At 37.6% G+C, this 15,679-nt stretch overlaps 3 protein-coding genes across 5 annotated transcripts in view; all 3 read left to right on the top strand.

Moving 5' to 3' along the window:
• The first annotated feature begins 788 nt into the window (after nt 1-788).
• On the top strand, nt 789-2,777 carry LOC141764874 (lysozyme g-like). The gene is made up of 5 exons (XM_074630535.1): nt 789-929; nt 1,207-1,284; nt 2,013-2,209; nt 2,294-2,444; nt 2,538-2,777. Exons 1-5 carry the CDS (start codon nt 926-928, stop codon nt 2,672-2,674), a joined length of 567 nt encoding a protein of 188 aa, XP_074486636.1. The 5' UTR covers nt 789-925; the 3' UTR covers nt 2,675-2,777.
• A 1,395-nt stretch (nt 2,778-4,172) lies between these two features.
• On the top strand, nt 4,173-6,236 carry LOC141764873 (lysozyme g-like). The gene is made up of 5 exons (XM_074630534.1): nt 4,173-4,388; nt 4,666-4,743; nt 5,472-5,668; nt 5,753-5,903; nt 5,997-6,236. The coding sequence occupies exons 1-5, from the start codon at nt 4,385-4,387 to the stop codon at nt 6,131-6,133; spliced, it is 567 nt and encodes a 188-aa protein (XP_074486635.1). The 5' UTR covers nt 4,173-4,384; the 3' UTR covers nt 6,134-6,236.
• A 1,315-nt stretch (nt 6,237-7,551) lies between these two features.
• The window catches only part of LOC141764872 (lysozyme g-like), a 10,418-nt gene continuing 2,290 nt past the window's right edge, over nt 7,552-15,679 (top strand). Inside the window, exons 1-3 of one of the 3 annotated variants that reach the window (XM_074630531.1) lie at nt 7,552-7,959; nt 9,223-9,255; nt 9,973-10,187. In XM_074630531.1, coding sequence (XP_074486632.1) covers nt 9,252-9,255; nt 9,973-10,187 — 219 coding nt within the window. In that variant the 5' untranslated portion in view covers nt 7,552-7,959; nt 9,223-9,251. Of the gene's footprint in view, nt 7,960-9,032; nt 9,256-9,972; nt 10,188-11,744; nt 11,901-15,516; nt 15,604-15,679 lie in introns of those variants that run through there. The other 2 variants (XM_074630532.1, XM_074630530.1) reach the window with 2 other exon arrangements.

Below are 15,679 nucleotides of genomic sequence, written 5' to 3'. Positions count from 1 at the left end.
TGCCATGTTATGATTTGAGCATATTTTTTATTCTAAATGCAGTACCTGTGAGGGTTTCTGGACAATATTTGTCATTGTTTTGTGTTGTTTATTGCATTTGCATTAAGAAGCACATTTGTCCACTCCCATGTTGATACGAGTATTAGATACTTCACAAATCTCCCTTTAAGGTACATTTTGAACAGATAAAAAATGCGTGATTAATTTGCAATTAATCGTGATTAAATATTTCAAGCGATTGACAGCCCTAGTTTTTATTAAATGTTATACCTTCCCCAACAGAGTTTTGCTTATCATATCTTACTAACTAAAGAAAGCCGTTTTATAATCCCTTGATATATATAAGATATATACCACCCCCCACCCACAGCTCAGGAAATGGTTTGTTTAATCCTAAATACAACTGCAGGAAATAATCTTCCTGTTAACTGCTCGTTGGAAATTTTGCTTTCTCAAATATTAAAGAAAGACTGGAATTAATGGAGGATATCTGTTTTCACCTATTCGATGCACATCACTGATCTGCTCTGCGGTGATATTAACAAAGTAAGACATTTACAGAGGTGACATCTAAAGTCTAGGCGTTACAGTTTTTTTTGTACAAACTATGCAACATGCTTTCTGAATGCTGCATGTACTAACTTTGCCTGGTTTACAGCCTGCCACAGTAACAGAGCAAATTAATCCCCCGAGCCTGTTAGAGTCAGTGAGGGCTGTTTCTTGTAAATCAGCTGCTTTCACCTCATTTCCCTCCTCTCTCTTCACTGCCAAATCACACAGGCCAGGAAGTCATAGTGAAACTGAAAGTACACAGACTGGTATAAATACAACCATATCCTGCATGTTTCCACAAAGGAGTGGACAGAAGGACACTGTGTTACAGCTCTAGCATTCCAGTTACAAGGAGACCATCAGAAGAGGAAACATGGGTGAGTGCTTGTGTTGATAATTTTCAGCTTTCTATTGTTAAGATTACATAAGGTGCAATATTTTACCACAAGCCTGGACTGCTGCATCAGCCTTTTATTCTTTTTTTATCTGTACTTTTGTAGTTTTCTTACTTTACATATTATGTAAAGCCTACGCGCGTTACTACGGCTCTTGTTTGTAAAGATGTGTTGGTCATGTAACTGTGAAGTCCCATCAAGTCCTCATACTATATGCTGATGTTGATGAAAACTAATGTAACAAACTGAACATTTGCAGGTTATGGAAACATCATGAGGGTTGAAACGACTGGCGCTTCGTGGCAAACAGCCCAGCAGGACGGGCCGTCATCGCCAGGTAAACTCAGATAGTAGAGAAACGCAGCTGCTGATTTTATGAAAAAATTGTATAAAAGTAATCATGTAGCCTTCATCTAACCATCTCTGTGTGTCTCTACAGTGTTTCCACTAGGGCTGTCACAATATCAGATTTTCCCTACACGATTATTGTGGTCAAAAGAGTTCATGATAACAATAATATTACGAAATCTATAGAAAATTTGAAAGAAAAAAAAGAAAATAATAATGCTATCAGTGAAATTCATCTTTAACTATTATTGTGTGTTTTGTCTCTTCTGTGTTGGCAAATGAATAAATCAAATACATTTATTTGACAGGAACAATACATGTAGGTATTGTTACATTCAAATAAAGTGCAACTGATGCAATGTATATAGGACTTCTAGCCATAGCTAATATGCAGACTTTGCCCTGGTTAGGCTTTTCAGAAAAAAATAAATAAAAATAAAATAAAATAATAAAATAAAAAATACAAAAATATATATTTATATAATAAAATAATAACAATAATAAATAAATAATAAATAAAATAACACAAAATAAATGCACTGACTATGGAGAAATACCTCAAACAACACCACTTCAAAAAATCCGAACTACCCCTTTAACAGGATATCAATATTTCAGAATCTGTTTAATCGGCCAGATATGAGTACATATACCAGGACGTTGACTCTTGAGACACTGAGGCCATATTCCTGTTGTCTGTTTGATTTCTCTCTAAAGGTGTAGCTGCATCACACACCATGGCACAGACTGATGCAGGCAGAATGGAAAAGTACAGGTCTAAGATCAACACAGTGGGAGGAAAATATGGAATCGCTCCAGCTCTCATTGCTGCCATCATCTCCAGAGAGTCCCGGGCTGGAAATGCGTTAAATAATGGCTGGGGAGACGGCGGAAACGCCTGGGGACTGATGCAGGTTGTAATACATTCTACTGTTTACTCACAATCCTCTATAGTGGCGCCTCACAATGTTCATCCCATTTCATGTCCTTCTCTGTAGGTTGATGTTAATCCAAACGGAGGTGGACACACTAAATGTGGTGGTTGGGACAGTGAGGAACACCTCTGTCAAGGCACCGAGATCTTGGTTCATTTTATCGGACGCATCCGCAACAAATTTCCTAGCTGGAACACGGAGCAGCAGCTGAAAGGTTTGTTACTGAATCAGTAGACTCACACACACGCACCGCTAACTGTCTTCACTCACTGCTTCACTTCGTTCTCATTTGTGTTTGTCTCTGCAGGAGGGATAGCAGCCTACAATATGGGGGACGGAAATGTCCATTCCTATGATAACGTGGACGCCCACACAACCGGTAAAGATTACTCCAGTGATGTTGTTGCCAGAGCTCAGTGGTACAAAACCAATAAAGGCTACTAAAACCTGAAGCTGCAGAAATCTCCGCAAAATCTCCTGCAAATAATCACTCTGTAATGTGAGCTCGATGTTATAACACAAGCTAAATAAACATGAAGCAAAACCATGTCTGTAATGAGTGCAATGTGTAAAAAACTGTAATGTTTATCATGTTATTTTAGTGTGTTAGCATGCCAACATTAGCTAATTAGCACTAAACACGGTACAGCTGAGGCTGATGGGAATGTTTTGCAGGTCTCTGATCATAAACCAGATGATGATGGCCCTCGATGAAAAGTTAAGGGATCACACAGGGGAACAGGAATGTCTTCAAGTGTCTCTTATTTTGTGAATAATTGTTTCATTAGGGCTGTGATAATAATGCGTTTATGCAAATTTGTTTGAATGCCACTAATTTCTTTAACGCATTAACGTGATCAATCTTTCGGAGGTTGTAGTGGGCTCAGTTTTAAAGCTAGAGTGAAGATACTGGCATCATATGAAACTAAAATAACTAAATAATCCATCGGTACCAATCATGTCATACTAGCTTGTCGCGAAGGAGGCTAAATAACGCTCCAAACTTACGCAAAATTTTGGCGAGGAAAAACTGGCATAGCTATTTTCAAAGGGGTCCCTTGACCTCTGACCTCAAGATATGTGAATGAAAATAGGTTCTATGGGTACCCACAAGTCTCCCCTTTACAGACATGCCCACTTTATGATAATCACATGCAGTCTGGGGAAAGTCATAGTCAAGTCAGCACACTGACACACTGACAGCTGTTGTTGCCTGTTGGGCTGCAGTTTGCCATGTTATGATTTGAGCATATTTTTTATTCTAAATGCAGTACCTGTGAGGGTTTCTGGACAATATTTGTCATTGTTTTGTGTTGTTTATTGCATTTGCATTAAGAAGCACATTTGTCCACTCCCATGTTGATACGAGTATTAGATACTTCACAAATCTCCCTTTAAGGTACATTTTGAACAGATAAAAAATGCGTGATTAATTTGCAATTAATCGTGATTAAATATTTCAAGCGATTGACAGCCCTAGTTTTTATTAAATGTTATACCTTCCCCAACAGAGTTTTGCTTATCATATCTTACTAACTAAAGAAAGCCGTTTTATAATCCCTTGATATATATAAGATATATACCACCCCCCACCCACAGCTCAGGAAATGGTTTGTTTAATCCTAAATACAACTGCAGGAAATAATCTTCCTGTTAACTGCTCGTTGGAAATTTTGCTTTCTCAAATATTAAAGAAAGACTGGAATTAATGGAGGATATCTGTTTTCACCTATTCGATGCACATCACTGATCTGCTCTGCGGTGATATTAACAAAGTAAGACATTTACAGAGGTGACATCTAAAGTCTAGGCGTTACAGTTTTTTTTGTACAAACTATGCAACATGCTTTCTGAATGCTGCATGTACTAACTTTGCCTGGTTTACAGCCTGCCACAGTAACAGAGCAAATTAATCCCCCGAGCCTGTTAGAGTCAGTGAGGGCTGTTTCTTGTAAATCAGCTGCTTTCACCTCATTTCCCTCCTCTCTCTTCACTGCCAAATCACACAGGCCAGGAAGTCATAGTGAAACTGAAAGTACACAGACTGGTATAAATACAACCATATCCTGCATGTTTCCACAAAGGAGTGGACAGAAGGACACTGTGTTACAGCTCTAGCATTCCAGTTACAAGGAGACCATCAGAAGAGGAAACATGGGTGAGTGCTTGTGTTGATAATTTTCAGCTTTCTATTGTTAAGATTACATAAGGTGCAATATTTTACCACAAGCCTGGACTGCTGCATCAGCCTTTTATTCTTTTTTTATCTGTACTTTTGTAGTTTTCTTACTTTACATATTATGTAAAGCCTACGCGCGTTACTACGGCTCTTGTTTGTAAAGATGTGTTGGTCATGTAACTGTGAAGTCCCATCAAGTCCTCATACTATATGCTGATGTTGATGAAAACTAATGTAACAAACTGAACATTTGCAGGTTATGGAAACATCATGAGGGTTGAAACGACTGGCGCTTCGTGGCAAACAGCCCAGCAGGACGGGCCGTCATCGCCAGGTAAACTCAGATAGTAGAGAAACGCAGCTGCTGATTTTATGAAAAAATTGTATAAAAGTAATCATGTAGCCTTCATCTAACCATCTCTGTGTGTCTCTACAGTGTTTCCACTAGGGCTGTCACAATATCAGATTTTCCCTACACGATTATTGTGGTCAAAAGAGTTCATGATAACAATAATATTACGAAATCTATAGAAAATTTGAAAGAAAAAAAAGAAAATAATAATGCTATCAGTGAAATTCATCTTTAACTATTATTGTGTGTTTTGTCTCTTCTGTGTTGGCAAATGAATAAATCAAATACATTTATTTGACAGGAACAATACATGTAGGTATTGTTACATTCAAATAAAGTGCAACTGATGCAATGTATATAGGACTTCTAGCCATAGCTAATATGCAGACTTTGCCCTGGTTAGGCTTTTCAGAAAAAAATAAATAAAAATAAAATAAAATAATAAAATAAAAAATACAAAAATATATATTTATATAATAAAATAATAACAATAATAAATAAATAATAAATAAAATAACACAAAATAAATGCACTGACTATGGAGAAATACCTCAAACAACACCACTTCAAAAAATCCGAACTACCCCTTTAACATGATATCAATATTTCAGAATCTGTTTAATCGGCCAGATATGAGTACATATACCAGGACGTTGACTCTTGAGACACTGAGGCCATATTCCTGTTGTCTGTTTGATTTCTCTCTAAAGGTGTAGCTGCATCACACACCATGGCACAGACTGATGCAGGCAGAATGGAAAAGTACAGGTCTAAGATCAACACAGTGGGAGGAAAATATGGAATCGCTCCAGCTCTCATTGCTGCCATCATCTCCAGAGAGTCCCGGGCTGGAAATGCGTTAAATAATGGCTGGGGAGACGGCGGAAACGCCTGGGGACTGATGCAGGTTGTAATACATTCTACTGTTTACTCACAATCCTCTATAGTGGCGCCTCACAATGTTCATCCCATTTCATGTCCTTCTCTGTAGGTTGATGTTAATCCAAACGGAGGTGGACACACTAAACGTGGTGGTTGGGACAGTGAGGAACACCTCTGTCAAGGCACCGAGATCTTGGTTCATTTTATCGGACGCATCCGCAACAAATTTCCTAGCTGGAACGCGGAGCAGCAGCTGAAAGGTTTGTTACTGAATCAGTAGACTCACACACACGCACCGCTAACTGTCTTCACACTCTGCTTCACTTCGTTCTCATTTGTGTTTGTCTCTGCAGGAGGGATAGCAGCCTACAATATGGGGGACGGAAATGTCCATTCCTATGATAACGTGGACGCCCACACAACCGGTAAAGATTACTCCAGTGATGTTGTTGCCAGAGCTCAGTGGTACAAAACCAATAAAGGCTACTAAAACCTGAAGCTGCAGAAATCTCCGCAAAATCTCCTGCAAATAATCACTCTGTAATGTGAGCTCGATGTTAAAACACAAGCTAAATAAACATAAAGCCAAACCATGTCTGTAATGAGTGCAATGTGTAAAAAACTGTAATGTTTATCATGTTATTTTAGTGTGTTAGCATGCTAACACTAGCTAATTAGCACTAAACACGGTACAGCTGAGGCTGATGGGAATGTTTTGCAGGTCTCTAATCATAAACCAGATGATGATGGCCCTCGATGAAAAGTTAAGGGGTCACACAGGGGAACAGGAATGTCTTCAAGTGTCTCTTATTTTGTGAATAATTGTTTCATTAGGGCTGTGATAATAATGCGTTAATGCAAATTCGTTTGAATGCCACAAATTTCTTTAACGCATTAACGTGATCAATCTTTCGGAGGTTGTAGTGGGCTCAGTTTTAAAGCTATGAAGATACAGACATCATGTGAAATTAGACAACCTAAGGAATCCATTGGTACCAATCATGTCATACTAGCTTGTTGCGCAAGAGGTTAAATAACGCTCCAAACTTGCGCTAAATTTTGGCATGGCCATTCCCAAAGGGGTCACTTGACCTTGACCTCAAGATATGTGAATGAAAATGGGTTCTATGGGTACCCACGAGTCTCCCCTTTACAGACATGCCCACTTTATGATAATCACATGCAGTTTGGGGCAAGTCATAGTCAAGTCAGCACACTGACACACTGACAGCTGTTGTTGCCTGTTGATTTGAGCATATTTTTTATGCTAAATGCAGTACCTTTGAGGGTTTCTGGACAATATTTATCATTGTTTTGTGTTGTTAACTGATTACCAATAATAAATATATACATGCGTTTGCATAAAGAAGCACATTTGTCCACTCCCATGTTGATAAGAGTATTAGATACTTGACATATCTCCCTTTAAGGTACATTTTGAACAGATAAAAAATAAATATAAGTATAAGTATAAGTATACTTTATAATATAAAGTATAATAAATATTTCAAGCGATTGACAGCCTTAGTTTTTATTAAATGTTATACCTTCCCCAACAGAGTTTTGCTTATCATATCTTACTAACTAAAGGAAGACATTTTATAATCCCTTGATATATATAAGATAATGGCAATTCATCAAATAGTTGTTGTTGCATTCATTTAACCTATACGCTTTGTATTTGGTCACACCCTGTATAGTTATGTCTCCCTTTCACACACATGAAATACAGATAAAGAGAAACTAACAAAGTATCCCCTACCACCCCCCCACCCACAGCTCAGGAAATAATCTTCCTGTTAACTGTTTATTGAAAATTTTGCTTTCTCAAATATTAAAGAAAGACTGGAATTAATGGAGGATATCTGTTTTCGCCTATTTGATGCACATCACTGATCTGCTCTGCGGTGATATTAACAAAGTAAGACATTCACAGAGGTGACATCTAAAGTCTGGGCGTTAGTTTTTTTTGTACAAATCAGGCAACATGCTTTCTGAATGCTGCATGCACTAACTTTGCCTGGTCTACAGCCTGCCACAGTAACAGAGCAAATAAATCCCCCGAGCCTGTTACAGTCAGTGAGGGCTGTTTCTTGTAAATCAGCTGCTTTCACCTGATGTCCTCCTCTCTCTTCACTGCAAACCACACAGGCCTATTTAATGAGGCCATCAGCAGGTGAGAAGTAGATTAGCAGACAAGACCAGGAAGTCATAGTGAAACTGAAAGTACACAGACTGGTATAAATACAACCATATCCTGCATGTTTCCAAAAAGGAGTGGACAGAAGGCCACTGTGTTCCAGCTCTAGCATTCCAGTTACAAGGGGTCTTTCCCATTTGTCCTTTTATACGGCTTGACTCCTCTCCTCGACTCCTCTCCTCGCGTCTTAGTCCCGCCTACGGGAGATGCGAGCGGAGGAGGCGAGGAAAAGACTCGAGGAGAGAGGGAAACGAGGAAATATGTTTTTAGAGACATGAGACGTCCTTTCCTCTCAAGACTTCCGTTTCTGATGACAGCAGCAGCTGATCACAGCTGGATCAGCTGTCAGTCGGCTTCAACAGCTATTTATGTCTGAACTGATCTAATACTAATGAAGAAACAGAGTTATCAGAGCAGCAGTGTTTCCTCTCTGTAGTCTGTTATCTGTTTAACAAACACCTGCACATGAATAACAGCTGCAGTCTGTATTTCTACTGTGGACTGAGTCCTGCTTAGAGAACCAGGAACCATCTCTACTGGCACAATATCTTTATATTATTTATTTATTATTAGCGTCTGTATTAATTTATATTCTGACAGTAGAAGTTATGTATTAGGCTGAATGTTTCAGGGAAAATGTAAATGATGTAACTCATATCAAACCCGACGCTCAGGAATTATCAGTCTCATGTGACTGAATGGAAATGATGATAAATGATGTAAAAGGTGTAAAAGACAGACCCTGCTTCTCTCTCTGACTTTAACTGGATCCTTAATAAAAGTTAACGGTGGAAATAACAGATCATGAAAAGAAAACTCTTTCTAATAAATGAAGAAAGTTGTTTGAGGTCTGTTGTCAGGTAATATAAACCTCTCTCAGTGTCAGACTCCTTCAGTGACGGTGTGTGAAGCAGAGATCCAGCAGGTCCTTCTGCTGCTGGAACACTTCACCATCAACATGGTCCCTCTGTTGTTCACACCTACAATTAACACAGATTATAACTAGACGGTGAATCAGAAGACAACTAAACTATAAATCGTTTAATCTGGGATCTGTCTTCACTCGGGTATAAAACTCCAGTGATGTTGATGTTCAGATCAGTCTGATCGGCGCAGCGTCCAATCAATAACTGATATCCAGTAAGGGGGCGTGTTGGTCGGTGATAAACTTCCGTGGAGGAAACACTGGAGGATACACTGGTGTATCCTCGCTCATAGCTCCTCCAGCAAGCCTCCTCGCTCCTCGCTCCTCGATCCTCGATGCGCATTTTAAGAATTGGGACGTCCTTCAAGATGGAGGACTGAGATCGATTTCCCGGTCACAGCCGGAGGATCGAGGAGCGAGGAGACGAGGAGGCGAAAAATGATGAAATGAGAAGCACCTAAGGAGACCATCAGAAGAGGAAACATGGGTGAGTGCTTGTATTGATAATTTTCAGCTTTCTATTGTTAAGATAACATAAGGTGTAATATTTTACCACAAGCCTAGACTGCTGCATCAGCCTTTTATTCTTTTTTTGTGTATCTATCTGTGTATCAGATTTTCCCTACACGATTATTGTGGTCAAAAGAGTTCATGATAACAATAATATTACGAAATCTATAGAAAATTTGAAAGAAAAAAAAAGAAAATAATAATGCTATCAGTGAAATTCATCTTTAACTATTATTGTGTGTTTTGTCTCTTCTGTGTTGGCAAATGAATAAATCAAATACATTTATTTGACAGGAACAATACATGTAGGTATTGTTACATTCAAATAAAGTGCAACTGATGCAATGTATATAGGACTTCTAGCCGTAGCTAATTTGCAGACTTTGCCCCTGGTTAGGCTTTTCAGAAAAAAATAAATAAAACTAAAATAAAATGTAATATGTATATATATATAATTAAATAATAATAATAACAATAATAAATAAATAATAAATAAAATAATACAAAATAAATGCACTGACTATGGAGAAATACCTCAAACAACACCACATCAAAACACCCGAACTACCCCTCTAACATGATATTAATATTTCAGAATCTGTTTAATTGGCCAGATATGAGTACACTTACCAGGACTTTGACTCTTGTGGCACTGAGGCCATATTCCTGTTGTCTGTTTGATTTCTCTCTAAAGGTGTGGAGGCATCACACACCATGGCAGAGGCTGATGTAGACAGAATGGAAAAGTACAAGTCAATGATCAACAGAGTGGGAGGAAAACATGGAATCGCTCTAGTTCTCATTGCTGCCATCATCTCCAGAGAGTCCCGGGCTGAAAATATGTTAGATGATGGCTGGGGAGACTATAACCCAGGCAGAGGAGCGCATAACGCCTGGGGACTGATGCAGGTTGTAATAAATACTATTTTACTCACGTCCTCTTAATTAATACGATAATACGATACGATAATACTTTATTGTCAGACAGGTCTGAAATTTGTTTTGCATCACAGCAGCTCCATTTGCAACATCACAAAAAGGACAAAGACAAGAAACAAGGATACGTACATTTAAACATTACAATCACAGAAGACGATATTCAGGGCCCTTCAACGTACATTTGATCTAAGATTTGAGACTCACTTAATAACTAGAGCTGTCAAAGTTAACACGATAATAACGTGTTTACGCAAATAGAGTGAAGAAACTGGTATCATATTAAACTAGAAAAACCTAAGGAATGCATTGGTATCAACCATGTCATACTAGCTTGTCGTGAAGGAGGTTAAATAACGCTCCAAATTTGTGCAAAATTTTGGCGAGGAAAAACTGGCATGGCCATTTTCAAAGGGGTCCCTTGACCTCTGACCTCAAGATATGTGAATGAAAATGGGTTCTATGGGTACCCACGAGTCTCCCCTTTACAGACATGCCCACTTTATGATAATCACATGCAGTTTGGGGCAAGTCATAGTCAAGTCAGCACACTGACACACTGACAGCTGTTGTTGCCTGTTGATTTGAGCATATTTTTTATGCAAAATGCAGTACCTTTGAGGGTTTCTGGACAATATTTGTCATTGTTTTGTGTTGTTAACTGATTACCAATAATAAATATATACATGCGTTTGCATAAAGAAGCACATTTGTCCACTCCCATGTTGATAAGAGTATTAGATACTTGACATATCTCCCTTTAAGGTACATTTTGAACAGATAAAAAATAAATATAAGTATAAGTATAAGTATACTTTATAATATAAAGTATAATAAATATTTCAAGCGATTGAAAGCCCTAGTTTTTATTAAATGTCATACCTTCCCCCGCAGGGTTTTGCTGAACATATCTTACTAACTAAAGGAAGACATTTTATAATCCCTTGATATGTATAAGATAATGGCAATTCATCAAATAGTTGTTGTTGCATTCATTTAACCTATACGCTTTGTATTTAGTCACACCCTGTATTGTTATGTCTCCATTTCACACACATGAAATACAGACAAAGAGAAACTAACAAAGTATCCCCTACCACCCCCCCACCCACAGCTCAGGAAATGGTTTGTTTAATCCTAAATACAACTGCAGGAAATAATCTTCCTGTTAACTGCTCGTTGGAAATTTTGCTTTCTCAAATATTAAAGAAAAACTGGAATTAATGGAGGATATCTGTTTTTGCCTATTTGATGCACATCACTGATCTGCTCTGCGGTGATATTAACAAAGTAAGACATTTACAGAGGTGACATCTAAAGTCTGGGTGTTACAGTTTTTTTTTGTACAAATCATGCAACATGCTTTCTGAATGTTGCATGTACTAACTTTGCCTGGTTTACAGCCTGCCACAGTAACAGAGCAAATAAATCCCCCGAGCCTGTTACAGTCAGTGAGGGCTGTTTCTTGTAAATCAGCTGCTTCCCCCCCGTTTCCCTCCACTCTCTTCACTGGCAAACATAAACAAGATAGTGGATAAGAGCAGGACTTCATAACGAAACTGAAAGTAAACAGACCGGCATAAATACAGCCATCCTGTCTGTTTGCTCCACAGAGCATGCAGAGGAACACTGTGTTACATCACTCGCTTTTTACAGTTATAAGTAGACCATCAGAAGAAGAAACAGGTGGGTGCTTGCGTTATTCTACTGCTGATAACATTCAGCTTTCTATTGTTAAGATAACCTGACAAGTCTAGACTGCATCTGTCTTTTTTTTAGGATAGCATTCCTATAAGTAGACGGGTATAAATATATGTATGTATACATCCGTTTCTGGACGCATGTGTACATTTATACACATTTATGTATATATACTGTATATTTGTTTTATCAACTTGTCCTACCATTTTACCACTTCTATTATTATTGATATGTTCTGTGATGTTCTGTTTTAGCAGGTGCCATATTTGTTTTACTCTATCTGCTTTTATTGTCTGATGTTCTGTTTTAGCATTGGATATATCTTTTACTTTATTTATCTGCTTTTATTGTCTTGCAAAGCACTTTGTAACATCTGTTTTGAGAAGTGCTATATAAATAAATGTATTATATTTATTATTATTATTTATTATTTTTTAATTTAATTTAATTTAATTTAATTTAAAAAATACATATTTTTTTTAGCTCCTTTAAAAGGGTCAGTGTATCTTTCAGTCATTCGATTTTTCTTTCACAAACGGATATTAAAAAAACTAAAAATAAGTCGTTATTTTTATTTTCGTTTTAAAATACAAAAAACAAAATTGAAATGCAATGTGTTTTTCTTTATCAGGGTCAAAAAGGGATGAAGTAAACTTAAAGAAATGGGTTGATTTTAATTTTATATTTCTAAAAACAAAAGATAAAATCACTAGAAGACAGAAAATGAAAAAACGCCCCGTTTTTCTTCATATTCTTCAAATTGACATTTACAAAGTAAGAGCGCGTATGAGGACAGTGATGTGTATGAGAGAAAAAGGTGCTGCTGTGTAACTGAAGGTGATGACATGGATCAGTACTTATTTCTTTGAAATAATAAAAAAGTTTGTCTCAGGGAAAAAAGACATAACTGCAGTTTTTCTGAAGTCATGTCTTTTCCCCCTCTCATACACGCTCTTACTTTGTAAATAGCAATTTAACGGGCGTTTCTATAGCCCTGGTTTCTCTCGCGAGATCTGTCATAGTGATGGGAATTACGGCTTTTTTTAGTGAGCCAGATCATTTGGTCAGCTCACCAAGAAGAGCCGGCTCTTTCGGCTCCCAAACGGCTCTTCGTTTTACCACTTCTGCCATTTATAATTCAGCCAAATTTACCTGTGATTGTGATTGACCTATGATTAGTAATTGTGCACATATATCACTTAAATGATTCAATATAATTATACTAAACCTTATAATTTCCAGAATACCATAATTTTACATGCTGCTTCGTTTCCAACTGTCACTCATCTTGTCTGCTATTCGTGCACCGCACCTCAGCACACCACACTACAAATCGCAACGCACCGCAAATCGCAACGCGCTCCTTGATCCTTGTCTGTCATCACCTGATTGGTCGCACGGCGTCATTAACACAACATTCAGTCATAGTCAGTACATGGAGTGATCGTGGCGAAGATCGTCCTATCCTTCTGCCTTGAAATAATAAAAAAAATAAAAAAATAAAAAAAGGCTCTCGGACGGGACGTTCACTTAAAGGGACTATTTGTAACTTTCAGAAATGCTTGTTAACAGCGACACCTGTGGCCGTTAAGTCAACGAAAGTCAGCGCCGGGCTCGCGCTTGCTCGCTCTAAATAGACATGAACAAGCATCGCTCAAAACAGTGAGGCGACACACGTCAGCTAAAACCACAATATCACTCTATATTTCAGCTGCTTGGCAGTAATCTTAGCTGACCAGACGAAGGTCTCTCCATGAATCAATGCTGATCCTAGTGTTGGCTTTTCCTGCTTCAGCGTCGGTGGGGCTCTGAAGCAGCGGGGCTCCGCAGCGAATAATGTTATTGTCTCCCGACCGCAGCCGGAGTGAATAGGAAGACACCGGCACCCGGTCGGACACGATAACGTTTCTCGCTGCGGAGCCCCGTCACTTCACAAGACATGGGAAACCTCTGTTGGTCTGGAGGAGCTGCAACATTTATTTCTGCACAAACGTCCACTGTACAGATATTCTCAGAGCTAAACTAACTGCAACCGTTAATTGACCGCCGGCAACGTCTCGCGAGACTTTAGAACGATACTTCTCCTTGAGCGAGACTCTTTCCATAATATTGACAGACTATTAGATAGATAGATAGATAGATAGATAGATAGATAGATAGATAGATAGATAGATAGTAACTTTATTGATCCCGAGGGAAATTCAAGTTTCCAGCATCACAGTTCCATAGTGCAAAAACATGTTAGTAAAAAGGCAGTAAAAAAAGTTAGTAGTACAAAGTACAAAAAATACACCATATATAAAAATACAAGGAGATGAAGAAAACTGTTAAAACTGAATATAGTGCAGAGTAACAGCTGTGATACAGGACTATTAAAAAAGTGAATATAGTGCAGTGCGGCGATTTAAGTATTTATTTATGTTTTTATTTATTTAATAGTATTTTTGCTTGGAATGCACATCCTTATTAGTGTGTGAGAGTTTGTAAACGGATGTTTTGATATGAATTTACTTCACTTCATCAAGAATTTTCTACGTTTTTGGATTCTGCGTTCACCGTGGAGGCATATGAGAAAAATAAATAAATATGTATATATATCTACAGATATATATAGATATATATATATATTTATTTTTTCTCTTTATGTAATACATAAATCATTGGTTAAGTACTACAAGTTAAAGTATACAAAGTTTACTTTCCTAAACTAAAAGTGGGCTACAAATATATAACTGTTAAACTAACAGTATACCTATTCACTTGTAGTATAGTTCAAAAACTATTAAACTAGTAGTTTACTGAGAGTATACTTTAAAGTGTACTTTCATGAACTAAAAAGTGGGCTACAAGTATATTAACTAGAAAACTAACAGAATACATATAAGTTCACGTGTAGTATAGTTCATAGTATAATTGCAGCACAAAATTCAACTCAGATGTAAACTAGTTGTTCTCAAAGTTTACTGTTCTTACACATAAAGTAGACTTAAAAGTATACTTTTATAAAGTAAAAAGTGGACCAATTTAGTCTCAATAAGTATTGAAGTAGTACACTTAAAAGTATACTACTAGGACATTGATGTTAGTATACTTACTACAGAAAGTACTTGGGGGAAATATACTTGAACTTTTCTTAAGTATTCTTCATAAAATAAACTTGAAGTATACTACTTTTTCATGAGGCAGCTACTGTATTTAGAGCATTTATACTCAATAATGATGCTGCACCACATTAATTCTAGCAGTTTGTTTCAACTGTTTTCAAAGTGAGAGATGTAATGAAATCATGCAGTGTCACCCGTCTGTGAGAACATCTACATGTCTATAATGTTAAATCTATGTAGGCTACTGAAGAGGGAACGTAACAGTTCAGCTAAACTTTGGAGTTCCGCCCTCACATGATTACAGATCTGCAGAGAATATGGACAAATCGTGTTGGAAAGATAAGAACATTTCTCTTAGAAACTGAATTTATTGGTCATTGATATTGCCACTCATTATTAAATTAATTCTGTCAAATGAATCACACTGCAGTAGCATTTCAGGCTCGACGTCCCCGTGTCTCATAAATGATGGTTCTTTTTTCCTATCAACTATCCAGGCCTGACGAAGGAAGGCTCATAAAGCAAGAATAGACTCTCATATTCAGGTTCAAGCAGACTATCCGAGGAGAAAATGGGAAATAGTGGTAAGAGCTTGTGTTGTTTTACACTTCTGCTGATGCTTGATTTTCAACTGTGAATGCTCTTGTGGTTTATAAAACC

Source organism: Sebastes fasciatus, chromosome 3, assembly GCF_043250625.1.
Source record: "Sebastes fasciatus isolate fSebFas1 chromosome 3, fSebFas1.pri, whole genome shotgun sequence".
Taxonomy (NCBI): Eukaryota; Metazoa; Chordata; class Actinopteri; order Perciformes; family Sebastidae; genus Sebastes; species Sebastes fasciatus.
The sequence above is the reverse complement of the archived record's forward strand: the minus strand, read 5'-3'. Positions and strand labels throughout refer to the sequence as shown.